The 14,451-nt window shown below is 37.7% G+C and overlaps 1 protein-coding gene across 1 annotated transcript; it reads left to right on the top strand.

The window, feature by feature from the left end:
• Positions 1-7,416: 7,416 nt before the first annotated feature.
• LOC142521887 (uncharacterized) lies at positions 7,417-7,988 on the top strand. The gene is made up of 2 exons (XM_075625062.1): positions 7,417-7,641; positions 7,764-7,988. The coding sequence occupies exons 1-2, from the start codon at positions 7,417-7,419 to the stop codon at positions 7,986-7,988; spliced, it is 450 nt and encodes a 149-aa protein (XP_075481177.1).
• The last annotated feature ends 6,463 nt before the right edge of the window (positions 7,989-14,451 follow it).

The raw sequence follows: 14,451 nt of genomic DNA, 5'->3' as shown, positions 1-14,451 counted from the left end.
AAATAAGAACTGTAGAGCTATTGTTTTCTTCATATTGATATAAAAATCGTTAAATTCCATTAAGAATTGAAAGAGTGATGCTCATTTTGCCGAAACTACTCAGTATAGACTTCTGTCCATGAAGTGTGCATGTCCTAGCATTTTCTTGACAATTCTGGGATTTATCTATTACGATTATGGAAATGGTTTCTTCTAGGAAAACTTAGATATTTGAGTTACATTTCATTTCCAATGGGCGGATATTGATTTGAGTCATTGATGAGTTAGATATGAATTTTATACTAATAAGTCACAGACCTTGCATTTCATGGTTTCTGGTTTTGGGCATTTTTCAGTGTTGAGATGATTTAATTCCTTTAGGATGTCTTCAGATGAAATATGGGATTTTGAGTTAGGATTCCAGCCATGTATGACAAGTGTGTTTTGGTTAAGTTTGGTTGAGTTATGACCTTAAAACCGAACTTATGTACAAACTGGAATTAGTAACTTGTTTTTGGCTAAGAGTTGAATATTTATTTGATTGAAATAAATTATTTGCCATAGGTTTTAGTAGGCAGGAAGCACCGAGTAGTTCATAAACTATTGTGGTAATTTAATTTGAAGTCTAAGGTATAGATTGATCGATTCCTTACACCGTCTATAACAACGTGTAATTTAATTGATGTGATTTTATGAGAATTATGTGTTTATGTGCTTTTTGTGCTATTTGGGTATATTTTAAGATTATTCCTCATTTCTTAAAATAAATGTGATTTTTTTAAAATATATTGGAATAATCTGTTGATTTATATGCATTGTTGAGAACGCATTCATATCGATCCATGACTCCGTTGTTTCCAAGATTTCTGTTTACTCTTGGATGAGTTATTTAGACATCAGAGCCGAGGGTGTTTAAGCGTCACACCTCTGATGACTAGCGGAAGGCCGAGCATTTCTGCAGACTGACAACCCTGACACAGATGTGCAGGGCCGAGGGCATATTTGACACGCGACACCCCTGGCACATGTGGCCACAGTTGTTGCTATCGTTTCTTTGGATCCAGTTTGATACTCGAGATTATTGGTACCCTACATGCATCACATTGAATTGATTTCATTACATGTCATTTATTTATGCTATAATTTATTTGACCTTCGTACTGGGTTTGATCCCTGTCACTCGGTAATGTAGCTGGCGGAGCGTCTACCAGTGGAGCCTTGTGAGTCAGGTTTGAGTTTAGAGTCCCTAGATATTTATACTATATATTGAGTCATTTTCCGAGGAGATGCCTCGTGTATTTGTATGATTGTATTATTGAGTGTTGGATATTATTTGGTGTGGCCGAGCCTGGCTGACTCTGCTTGCGATTGATATTTCTGTTTGTTTTATTGGACTATATTTTCGAGTATAAATGTTTTGTTGTGTTCTTTTGGAATTTTTGGTATGTCCTATTTACATGGAAGTCATGCCGAAATTTCTGTAGGCCCAAAATGAATTTTTTTTACTCGTTTTCGATGTTTACGCTAATAAATCCTGGTTTTTTGATATTTAAAAATAATCAGGAGCACGGGCCCTCACAGTTTCTAATAGAGCGTAACTGGAGTATGCTCGAATTAGAGTCTATGACACTCGAGTTTAGACACAATAAATTGATTGCGTATTTGATTTACTACTTGCTCTTTATTTGATTTGCATGCTATGATTATTTAACTTGGCTGAGATAGAGCTCGTAGTGAAGTAAGTTTGACGCTTCATTTATTTGTACCTAGTGGACTAAGTTTTAACTTTCCTTGAACACTTCAGTGCTTACTATTATTTTTCTGCTTGTGGTATTATCCTTGTGTCTTGTAGAATGGCACCGGGAGGAAGAGGCAGAAAGGGAAAAGAAGTTATCCAAGAGTCCGAAGCTCAGAACATAGGAAATACTGAGGGTATTGGCAGAGGTAGACGTGGCCGCCCTAGAGGAAGGGCAAATCAAAATGTTAATATAGAGGAAGAGGTGGAGCAGGAACCACCAATTCGTCCAGAAAGGCATGTTTCAAGAAATGTTGAAGTTGATCATGAAGTTCAGCAGCTGACCCAAAGAATGAGAGAAATGGAGTTAGTGATTGCTAAATTCCAAGATATGCGTCCTTAAAAATTCTTTGGAAATGAAGGTGGCGAAAAGTCAACGGCATGGGTGAAGAGCATGAACTATTTATTTAATCTGGTGGAGTACACTCCAGATCTGATACTCAAGTTAGCTGTTTACCAACTCAAGGATCGAGCACAACTGTGGTGGAAAGTCACAGAGGAAGCAATCCGAGAATCTGGTTAGATAATTTCTTGGGAGGTATTCCGTACTCATTTTATTCAAGAATACTCGCCTCCATCTTATTATTTTTCTAAGGAAGCCGAGTTCAATCAGTTGGTTCAGGGAAATATGTCATTGGGAGAGTATGCCTCTCAATTTTCTGCTCTTCTAACTTACGTACCTCATGTTTCAAATAGTGATCGATCCAAGCTGTCGCATTTTATGCAAGGACTGAACCGGACGATGCATACTTTGATTATGACTGGAGCACCAACTACCTATGCTGAAGCAGTAGATAAGGCAAAGAATATTGAGGCTAGTTAACTTTGGGGACGATGACAACAAGTTCCATCTTTTACTTCCCAAGGGTTCGGGAGTAGCATTCAAATGCCAGTGGGCATACCTCCTTATCAGCCTCCACAGTCAAACCAGCCACCGAAGCAGCAGAAATTCAAGGCTAAGGGAAAGCAGTTTAAGAAGAAGTCTTACAGCAGTTCATCTAGTTCAGGTAGTTCTCGGGGAGGAATATCTAGTGGTTATGTTTGAGATTCTTGTGGGAGATGTGGAGGTAGGAATCCTACCACCCAGTGCATAGGAGTTCAGGGAGACTTCCATACATGTGGATTACCGGGACATTATGCGAGAGTTTGTCCTAATGCGGGAAGACAGCAGTATCAACCTTCACAGTTTAGCCAATTTCCTCGAGCTTCTGTGCCTAGACCATCTACTCCTCAGACTTAGCTACCAACAACCGAGAGGATCTGCTCAGCAGTACTTTCCAGGACCTCAGTAGGCTAGGGTGCATGCTTTGACACAGGACCAGGCTCATGAGACGCTCGGAGGGGTCATTGCAGGTATATGCTTTATTTTTTATCATCCTGCACGTATATTGATAGACACGGGAGAATCTCATTCATTTCTGTCTGCTGCATTTATCGATGAGCATGAGATAGCTACTACCTTGTTGTTGGATACGGTGTATGTGTCTACCACTGCTGGTGTGTATTTGATGTCTCGTGAGATAGTTCTGAACTATGTGATTAGATTTGATATTAACCTTATGATAACTAATCTAATCAAATTATCTATGTCTGACTTCGACTGTATTTTGGGAATTGACACTTTGACGAATTATTGAGCCACCATTGATTGTTTCCATGGAGTTGTCAGATTTAGACCTTATTATGGCAATAAGTGGAACTTTTATGGTAATGATTCGCAGTCACGCATTCCATTAGTGTCAGCGATGGAAATGTTTAGACTGCTAGTGGCAGTGAATGAAGGATTCATGATTTATGCAGTTGATGTCACACAGGAAGAAATGTTGAAAGTTTCAGATATTCCTGTGGTAAAGGATTTTCCTGATGTATTTCCTGATGAAATTTCAGGCTTTCCGCCTAAAAGGAAAATATATTTCAGTATTGAGTTAATGTCAGGGACGAACCCTATTTCTAGACCACCGTATCGTTTGGCTCTAGCGGAGTTAAAAGAACTCAAGGAACAATTACGAGACTTACTGGAGAAAGGTTATATTAGACCAAGTATGTCACCTTGGGGAGCTCCAGTATTGTTTGTAAAGAAGAGAGACGGGACGATGAGGATTTGTATTTATTATCAGCAATTGAATAAAGCTACAGTGAAGAATAAATATCCTCTACCGCGTATCGATGACTTGTTTGATCAGTTGCAGGGTACATCCACGTATTCCAAGATCGATCTTTGTTTTGGATATCATCAGCTTAGAGTTAGAGAGGAAGATGTTCCTAAAACTGCATTTCTGGGTCATGTTGTATCCGCTCAGGGAGTTTCAGTGGATCCCAGTAAATTCGAAGATGTTATTAATTGGCCAACACCAACAAATGTTTCTGAGATTCGCTGATTTCTGGGATTAGCAGGGTATTATAGGCGTTTTATTAAAATATTTTCCACAATTGCAAGGCCTATGACCCATTAACGCAAAAAGATCGACGTTTTGTGTGGAATGCAGAATGTGAATCAAGTTTTCAGACTTTTAAGGAAAAGTTGACAACAACTCAAGTTTTAGCTTTACCTTGAGGCTCAAGTAGACTTGTGTGTACAGATGCTTCTCTGAATGGACTGGGATGCGTTTTAATGCAAAATGGGTAAGTTATTGCATATGCATCTCAACAATTGAAGCCACATGAGACTCGATATCCAGTTCATGATTTAGAATTGGCTGCCATTGTTTTTGCGTGAAAATTATGGTGTCATTATCTTTACGGTGAACATTTTGTAATTTATTCTGGCCACAAGAGCCTTAAATATCTTTTCACACAGTCCGACTTGAATATGAGACAACGTCGATGGATGGAGTTGCTTAAAGACTTTGATTGTGAGATTCAATTTCAACCAGGGCGAATGAATCTAGTTGCAGATGCACTCAGCAGGAAAGCTCAAAACGCTATGCTGACATCTCTGAATATTTCTAAAGTCCATGAGCTGAGCACTTGAGAACATCAGGATGGACTTATCAAACAAGTGGAGATTACTTTATAGTTTCATCTATTAAAGTCGAGCCACAGATAATAACAAGCATTAAAGCAGCGCAGAGAACTGATCCGCACATTCATATATTGAAAAAATGGGCTCAAACAGATCAGTCAGATCAGTTCAGTGTTGCCTCAGATGGTAGTTTGCGCTTTAATGGGAGACTTGTGGTTTCTAATTTTATAGATATGAAAGAAGCTATACTACGTGAAGCGCATAGTAGTCGACATAGCATTCATCCAGGAAATCGAAAGACGTATCATACTTTGAGAGCTCATTATTGGTGGGAAGATATGAAGAAGGAAATTTCTGATTTCGTGGCTAAATGTTTAACTCTGCCAACAGGTTAAAGCTGAATGAATGAGACCTAGCGTTATGTTAAATAGTCTTGAAGTATCACAGTGGAATTGGGAGCACATTGCTATGGATTTCGTGACATACCTACCTCGTTCTAATAGTGGTTGTGATGCAATTTGGGTGATTATTGATAGATTGCCTAAATCAGCCCATTTTATTCCATATGACCGTACTTGTACTTACAAGAAAATGGCTAAATTGTACATTGATCATGTGGTAAGATTGCATGGTGTGCCAGTAACAATAGTATCTATGGGGACCCGTACCTAATTCATTTCTTAATCGTTATTAATTCCAAATGTAACAATTAAGTAATGTGGGACATAAATTTTTTTAAAAAAATACAAGTGCGGAAACGTAATGTAATCAGCCTGATATACATATCAACCTTAAAGTACAAATCTTGTACAATGACATTCATCTTATCTAGTGTTCAACAACTACATCAAGTGCTGAAGATCAAATCTACTTCTAAGTCCGGATCTCCACGCTAATCCTTAATCTCTCATCCTCTTCTTGTTCCCGATCCTGTCCCACCTGTTGTTATGCACACATACAAACACAACAACAGCCGGATAACTCCGGTGAGAAATACATCCCAATATAAATAATGTATACATGCAATCATATAAACAAATATAAAGCATGAAACACATATCAATAACATGTATCAAAATCTGAAAACATGAAATGATATAACATTGTAAATCAACTCGTGACTCGTCATCTCAGACTCGACTCATCTCTAATCTAGGGATCCCGGTTTCTGGACATTGTCTCATATATCAAATCTCGGCATAGGAATGAATCAATTCCTAAGCAACATCGACATAAACCCAACGTTCAGTGTCTTGGCGACTCAGCCGAAGACTTGGTAAATCAGCCAAAGACTAGACAAATTAGCCTATGACTCAATACATACTTTGCCTATTAATCAATAGACCACACATATCAATCTCATAAATTGCAGATATCAATGCAATAAAATATGGTATGTGATTTAGGGAAACTCAAGTCAAATCTAACTCGAGTTCTGCAATCCCGAATCAACATTGATTTACACCTTTCTTTCTATAAATCTGAATCTGTCGAAGTCTCGGACTTCAAAGCCTGTCAATACTCAATCTGGCAATGACAATATCGAGGGTATCGTATCAATATACAACTCAAATCAATACTGGATATAATCAGAACTCAATCAAATTCTGTTTCAACATCATAACTGCACAATCTTAGTATACCCAGCAATACAAACCAATAGATATCAATTCCCACAACTGAAAATAGATAACGATACAAATCTGATATCACATCTCAATCAATTCAACTCTAAAAATCATCACAATGCCGTCCGTTCTTCAATCCGGTTTCAATTATACGATGTCTATTATGTCAGGAACACCATATATGAATCATATCCGATTCCTTCAATGTCATATTTTCAAAACATAATAAAACGTAGTAAAACTTACGTCCAGTTGAAGCTCTTGTCGATAGAAACACGGTACTGAAGTCGGATTGAAATTCTGACGGGTGGATCTTTCACAATCACAAATCTAAATATAAAAAGGCGTAAGGATTTTTCGTAACCTTCCTCGACCTTTTCTTGGAACTTCTGAAGGAGGAAATGAACTTTGCTATATATATTTTGTTTAGAGACCAAGTGGCTCATTCTTGGTTCAGCACGTCTCGCGCATATGCGCGACCTCTCCCAGCACATATGCGCGAGACCTACTGGTCTCCTGCATTTCCTTTCTCGGCAGCTCGCGCATATGCGCGCCCTCCTTCCGCGCATATGCGCGAGGTTCTCTGGAATTGCACTTGGCTTCCCGTATGACTCGCGCATATGCGCGCACTCACATCACGCATATGCGCGAGGTCTTCTGCCCATTTCAAGCCATGTGCGCGAGAGGTACTGCCCTCGCACATCCAATTTCACAAGCAACCTCAAATCGAGTCTCAGAGCAATCCTTCATAATCATATCAAATCATAAATAAATAACTACAGATTACCAGAATAAAAATCTCGGGCATTATAGTATCAGATCGCGATCCAAGGTTTACTTTGAAATTTTGGAGTAGTTTGCAATCAGCTTTGGGTTCAAAGTTGGCCATGAACACTGATTATCATCCCCAAATAGATGATATGTCAGAAAGAACCATCCAGACTCTAGAGGATATGTTACGAGTAGTTGTAATGGATTTCAGGGGTGGTTGACAAGAATCATTGTCTCTGGTCGAATTCTCTTACAACAATAGTTTTCAGACAACGATCGGTATGGCACCATTTGAAGCTTTATATGGCAGAAAGTGCAGATCTCCGATTTGTTGCGAAGATGTAGGAGAACGACAGAAGTCTAAACCAGAGTTTGTACAAGAAATGAAAGATAAAGTTGAATTGATCAGAAAAAGAATGAAAGCATTCCAGGATCGTCAAGCAAGTTATGCTAATAAAAGGCGTCGGCCTTTAGAGTTCCGGGTTGACGATTATGTTTTCTTGAAAGTATCACCGTTTCGTGGTACTATGATATTTGGACGTAAAGGAAGTTAGCTCCACGTTATATTGGTTCGTATGCAATTGTTGAGAGGATTGGCACTTTGACTTATCGTTTGGACTTGCTGCAGAGTATTTCTGCGATACACGATGTGTTTCATGTATCTATGCTGCGGAAGTACGAGCCAGATCCATCTTATGTTTTGAGTACCAAGGATGTGGAGTTAGATAGCTCCCTAAGTTATGTTGAGCATCCAGTTCAAATTCTTGATCGCAAAGAGAAGCAACTCAGGAACAAGACGATTCTTTTGGTTTTGGTGAAGTGGAGTAGACATGGGATAGAAAAAGCTACATGAGAGTTAGAAGCTAGAATGCGTCAAGAGTGGCCTCACTTGTTTGAAAATATGATGAATAACTCCATGTACTCGGATTTTCCTATATATTATCAGTGGTAAATGTTTTAACCACTTTGTGTAAGTGGTGTATGCTAGATTTCGTGGATGAAATCTTTTATTAGAAGGGGAGAATGTGAGTACCCGAATTTAATTATTCAGCATTTGGCAAGAATTAGAAATAATTATTTTAAAGTGCTAAATTTAAAATAATTAAGCCAAATAATTATACTTGTGTTAAAAATATGTATTAGAAAATATCAAAATAATAGACGGTATTAAAATACATATCGGAGTTTTTTTTAAGCACACGGGAGTTGTAATTTTTGGACCGGGTCACATTCTAGCTTTTGGGCTAACTAAATAATTGGATTCATGTATGTTTATAAATGTGTGTTTTGTGTATGAAGGAAGACCATTTTCCCCAAGCCCAATCTATTTTCCTCCTTATATCTTCTCGTTTCTTCTAATAGCATCCATCTCCTTCTCTTTCTTGCTCATCTCCTCAAGTTCCCGAGCTGTTGCTTCATTTTTTTTCCAGCTTCTTGCTTGTCATTTTTCTTGGTTCATTAGAGTGTGAAGATTTCGATTCTAGCTCCATTTTAGTTCAAGGGAAGCTTTTGAAGGTAATCTCTAAGCTAGGGTTTAAATTTTGTCGGTGGAAGAAGATATTGGTTTCTGTTTACGAGTTGCAGGTTTTGGCTTATGCTTTTTGGGTTTTTGTGTGGTTTTCACAAAGAATCTTGACTTGTGGTTCAAATAGAACTTATAGCTATATGTGTAAGCTTTCTGTAGCCACCGACGAAATGGAATTCCAATTAAAAAAAGATTTGATATGATTTTTCTAACAAAATGTGTTAAAAGGGAATTTTGTGTTGGATCTGCGTAGATTAGCTACTGTATTTTGAGTTTATGATATTTATGTGCTCGGATTCTGAACTTATGATTCCAATAAGAGTTGTAGAGCTATGTGCTTTCTTCGTATTGATATAAAAATCATTAAATTCCATTAAGGATGGAAATAGTTATGCTCATATTTTCGAAACTGCTCAGTACAGACTTCTGTCCTCAAAGTATGCATGTAGTAGTATTTTCTTGATAATTCTGAGATTTATCTATTAAGATTCTGGAAATGGTTTCTTCTAGGAAACCTTAGATTTTTGAGTTTTATTTCATCTCCAATTGGCGGATATTGATTTGAGTATATGATGAGTTAGTTATGAATTTTATACTCATACGTGTCGAACCTAAATCTGTCACAGACCTTGCATCTCATGATTTCTGGTTTTGGGCGTTTTTCAGTGTTGAGATGATTGAATTCCTTTCTGATGTCTTCTGATGAAATATGGGATTTTGCGTTAAGATTCTAGACATGTTTGATAAGTGTGTTTTGGTTGAGTTATGACCTTAAAACCGAAATTAGGTAGAAGCTGGAATTAGTAACTTGTTTTTGGCTAAGAGTTGAATATTTATTTGATGGAATAAATTATTTGCCACATGTTTATGTAGCCAGGAAGCACCAAGGAGTTCATAAAAACTATTGTGGTAATTTAATTTGAAGGCTAAGGTACAGATTGATCGATTCCTTATAGCGTCTATAATGACGTGCAATTTAATTGATGTGATTTTATGAGAATTATGTGTTTCTGTGCTCTTTGTGCTATTTGGGTGTATTTTAAGATTATTCCTCATTTCTCAAAATAAATGTGGTTTTTTTTAAATATATTGGAATAATATGTGGATTTATATGCATTGTTGAGCATGCATTCATATCGAGCCATGACTCCGTTGTTTCCGAGATTTCTTTAACTCTTGGATGAGTTATTTAGACATAAGAGCCAAAGGCGTTTAAGCGTCACACCTCTAATGACTAGCGGAAGGGCTGAGCAGTTCTGCAGATTGACACCCCTGACGCAGATGTGCAGGGCCGAGGGCGTATTTGACACGCCACACCCTTGGAACATGTGGCCACAATTGTTGCTATCGTTTCTTTGGATCCAGTTTGATACCCGAGATTGCATTGAATTCATTACATGTCATTTATTTATGTTGTAATTTATTTGATCTTTGTACTGGGGTTTGACCCATGTCCCTCGAGGTTGCTGTGGTTTGTTTTGTGATTCCATAGCAGGTTATGCAAGTGGTTCTGATGTAGTTGGCGGAGCGTCTGCTAGTGGAGCCCAGTAGGTTTGAGTTGAGAGTTCCCAGATATTTATGCTATATATTGAGCCTTTTGCCGAGGAGATGCCTCGTTTATTTGTATGGTTATACTATTGAGTGTTGGATCTTATTTGGTGTGGCCGAGCTGTTAGAGTAGGTGTCCGTCGAGCCAAGTGTTGGCCGAGTGTTCACAATGAAACTCTATGTATAAGCAATCTTTATTTTAATAATATTTGAAATTATTGTTTTGGCACATCTTTATCTGTATACCCATGCTAGTTGCATAGATAAAACCCTTGAATATACAAATAGTAGAAAGAATATGAGATGCTCATATGATGAGTATCATGAAACTCATATTTGGAATACTGTATATTCTAAACAGTTCCTAGTCGATTCAGCCGCCGCTAAGAAGGATATAGGCCGCTCGAGTTCGAGACTAGTATCTGCGATGTGAGTACCATGTTTCATTGGTAGGGGACATTGTGATGTCCGAGCATGCAGATAGGTGCTCCTGGTAGAGTGCACTGAACAACCCTCCATAAAAGACTTTCCAAGTGGTTCTCACTTATCGAGTGGAAACGTCCTAGTTTATGGTTGTACACCATTAGTCCTTATGATCCGGGATAACATTGAGACTCTATGTGCTAGCATTACACTTTGACTTGTTTACCTGACTCTCATGGGGTCATCAGGTGGCAAGGTTGGGTGTTTTGTCGAAACATATAGGATTCGATGCATTGTAGTCGGGGATTCACCGCTTACCTTCGGGTATGGATATCCTATGTGTATGTAGTACGAAATCTCTGATCAGAGTATGGTGGTAATTATGAAAGGGGTTTCATAGATTACACCATCGATGCAACTACAAAATGACACATAGTATCGATTCATTGACAGCTCTCGATATACCAATGGTTGTCGAATCGGTCGGGATATATGAGTTGAAGGGACCGTACTGTACGCTAACCATAATTGAATGTATCTTGCAGGCACTATCATTTGATACCTAGGGAATCATGTAAGCGATGCTGTTAGGCGTTTAACATGATTGGTTGGGTATTATCAGACTTGAGTTCTGACGTTCTTATTATCAATGAGTTGATAAGTAAGAATGGAGCAATTAGGTTATGCTCGTATAAGGACATGTTTAGTCCGAATCACATAGAGATTGAACCCACGGCTAGTTGTATCAATGAACCATTGAGGGCCACACAAGTAATAGCTATCTAGATCCCGTTGAGAAGTAAAATAGTTCAATGTGTTGAACGGCTTATAAAGAAGTTTATAAGCGTAAGGAAAAATAGAAGTATGACTTCTATAAGGAGAATGTAACTTTTAATTTGAGGAAGTGTTCCTAAATTAAAAGTTGGCCAAATAGATAATGTATTTGAAAATTGTGATTTTCATAAACATTATTATGGACTAAATTAAATTAATTCAAGTGTTGAATTAATTAAACACTAGTGGGCCTAGTAGAGTTCAAATAATTAAATTAATTCAAGTGTTGAATTAATTAAATCATATTGGGTCTTGTAGAGCCCAATAGTAAAATAATTATTAAACTAGTGGGCTTGAGCAAAATCAAGTAAACTTTAAATGGAATCAAATATGTTTGAGACATTTAAATAAAAGTCCATGGGCCTTGTAATTGTTACAAGCCCAAGTCAAAAGACATTCAAGGGAGGTGAAGAGTTGGGAGACAATTTTTTGTTTAACCAAGGCATGGCATGCAAAAGTTGGACACTACTTTTTCACACACCAAGAAATCTCTCCTCCCTCTCTCTTCTCCTTCCCTTGGCCGAATTTTCTCCTTCTTTTTCTTAAAAATTTTTGCTTATTCATTTGATGAATTGATAGCAAACTTCGCAAAGAAAATGCCTTACATTTTCTAGTGCAAGTGTAAGGTGGATCTTCTTAGTTGGTGGTGGGCTTAATATTTGAGCAAGGTGGGCTCAAAGAAAAGCTTGAAGATTGTCTTGTCATTCAAGAGCTAAGGTGTTTACACCTTAGTTGGAGCCATCATGAATCTTTTAAGATTGATAGGTACATTTCCATAAACACCCTATGTATGTCATTTTTGGTGTTTTGTATTTGCTACACATCTAGTATGAGGTGTTCGAATTTTTCATCTTGAAAAACAAATTTTGAAACTTTCGTTGCGCATTCGGGCACCTAAAATCGATCCCTTTCAAGTAGGTATCATAGCTATGGATACTATTTCGTGTAGCATTTACATAATATTATATTGAGGTCAATTTCTAACCACATGAGATGATTTGTTGCAACGATTCAAGGCCGGATTTGGGGCGGCTTTTGGGCAGCAAGTTGCTGCCCGAGGGGCTTGCCCGAAACGGGCAGCAAGGGCAGCCCAAGGGGCTGCCCGAACAGCCCTTGATTTTAAATAAAAAAAAAAATTTTGGGTAAGTTGGCTGGAATCCGGCGACGGAGCTCTGGCAACGGTGATGACGACTAGGGTTTTCAAAAGGTGTTTTGAAATATCAAAGTGTCATGGGCCTTGAGTTGTTGGTCCATTGGATGGCTAACATATTTGTGAAATTTAAATGGGCCAAAATGTTTTGGTGAAAAATGATTTTTTGGGCCCTTAAGTTTATATTTACAAAAGTTGCAAATATTTTTTCATAAAATAAATAATTGAAGTTGGACTTTAATTATTTATAGTAAATGGTGATTTACAAGAAATTCGGTTATAAATAAATTAATTAGAAAGTAGACAAAGGTGTTTGTATACTTTGTTAATTTAGTTTATAATCGTGGCGGTTAGTGATTGGATCAAGATATATAATATTAGATCAATTAATTATTGTGATAATTAATTGATGGTGTATGATATGTGATATTATGCATGAAGGATGATCAAAAGCCCAAGCCCAATTTTCTAGGTGTATGCTAGGATATTTTGTGTTGAATGATTGTAATAATTATCAAATTTCAAGTGGGTTTGGTTTATGGCCCGTTCCCACCCCATGAGATGTATCCCTATTTGCCATGGATATTTATTTGTAAATATTAGTATAGTGGATGATCAAGATTGGAAGATGGTGGCCTTGATGATTATGAAGATCGAAGACATGTAAATATTGGAAGCTTATGTAATAGTTGCATTTGCATCCCATTCATTTCCCTAGGATTGGACCTAGGCCTGTTTTTAGCTCACACGGGCCATTAGTGTTGGGGCGATTGATCATCCTTGTTTGTTTACTGTTTATAATATATGCATGATATGTTATAAATAATGAGTATGTGCGTTATTATTATGATAATAACAAAGTTGCATGAATCCGGCAAACATACGATCAAACATGGCGAGTTTTAAATAAAATTAATGATGAGACCTTTCAAATTTAAAAAACCCTCATTTTGAATAAGATTCAAAATTAATATCAAGCCCGAAAAGGGGAATTATAAATTTGTTTATAATTTCCATGTCTTCCATCGACAATGGGTGCATGATGAACGCTACCCGTGCTCGGGGCTCGGCTCATATTATTGGGGGGCCCTGGGTGCCGGAAAGCTATGACATCCATTGACATGGTGATGTGAACTACGTGGAACTCCCATGATTTCGGCTCATATTATTGGGGGAACTCATGGCGACCGTCCATTAAGGTTCAACATCGATGGGTAAGGCTTGACACGTGAAGATGAACGACGTCATATTATTGGGTCCTAATCAAACGTGAGACAAAAGTTTACGTAGAGGGTTGCATGGAGATGCAATTGGAAACTACCTTTTAGGAATTGTGATTGGCTGATATTATTCGGGATCATAATTCGCTAATTGGACCTTACGTACCTAATGAGGAAAAGACTTTCCCGTTTTCACTAGAGGGTAGTGAAAGATGTCAAAACAGTGGGAGTAAACATTTATAAAGTAAAAGTCCATACTTTATATCTTACTAAATATTTTAAAATAGTCATCAACGTTTATCTGTTCTTACTTTTCAGTACAAATTTGACAATGTCTTCGATTCGCAATCCGCTATCTGTAATACTCGACAAACACGTATTAACCGGACCTAATTACCTCAATTGGCTAAGAAATTTGAAAAACGTCTTGAATTCGGAAAGGATAGCGTATACACTTACTAAGTCGTCCCCTGTTGAGGCTCCGACTGACTGCACTCTTGATGAATTGCAGACTTACAAGGAATGGTGTGACCATGACTTGAAAAGCCAAGTGTTATATGCAGACTTCTATGAAAGATGAGAAGTCGGTTCTTTATGTGGGCTCTTCATCTGGTAT

Source organism: Primulina tabacum, chromosome 13, assembly GCF_025594145.1.
Source record: "Primulina tabacum isolate GXHZ01 chromosome 13, ASM2559414v2, whole genome shotgun sequence".
Taxonomy (NCBI): domain Eukaryota; kingdom Viridiplantae; phylum Streptophyta; class Magnoliopsida; order Lamiales; family Gesneriaceae; genus Primulina; species Primulina tabacum.
This window is presented reverse-complemented; position numbering and strand designations above follow the sequence as displayed.

Coding starts and splice junctions, on each gene's coding strand:
- LOC142521887 (XM_075625062.1), top strand. CDS start 7,417: ATGGCACCATTTGAAGCTTTATATGGCAGAAAGTGCAGATCTCCGATT. Junction 7,642..7,763: donor ACGATTATGTTTTCTTGAAA/GTATCACCGTTT, acceptor GACTTGCTGCAG/AGTATTTCTGCGATACACGA.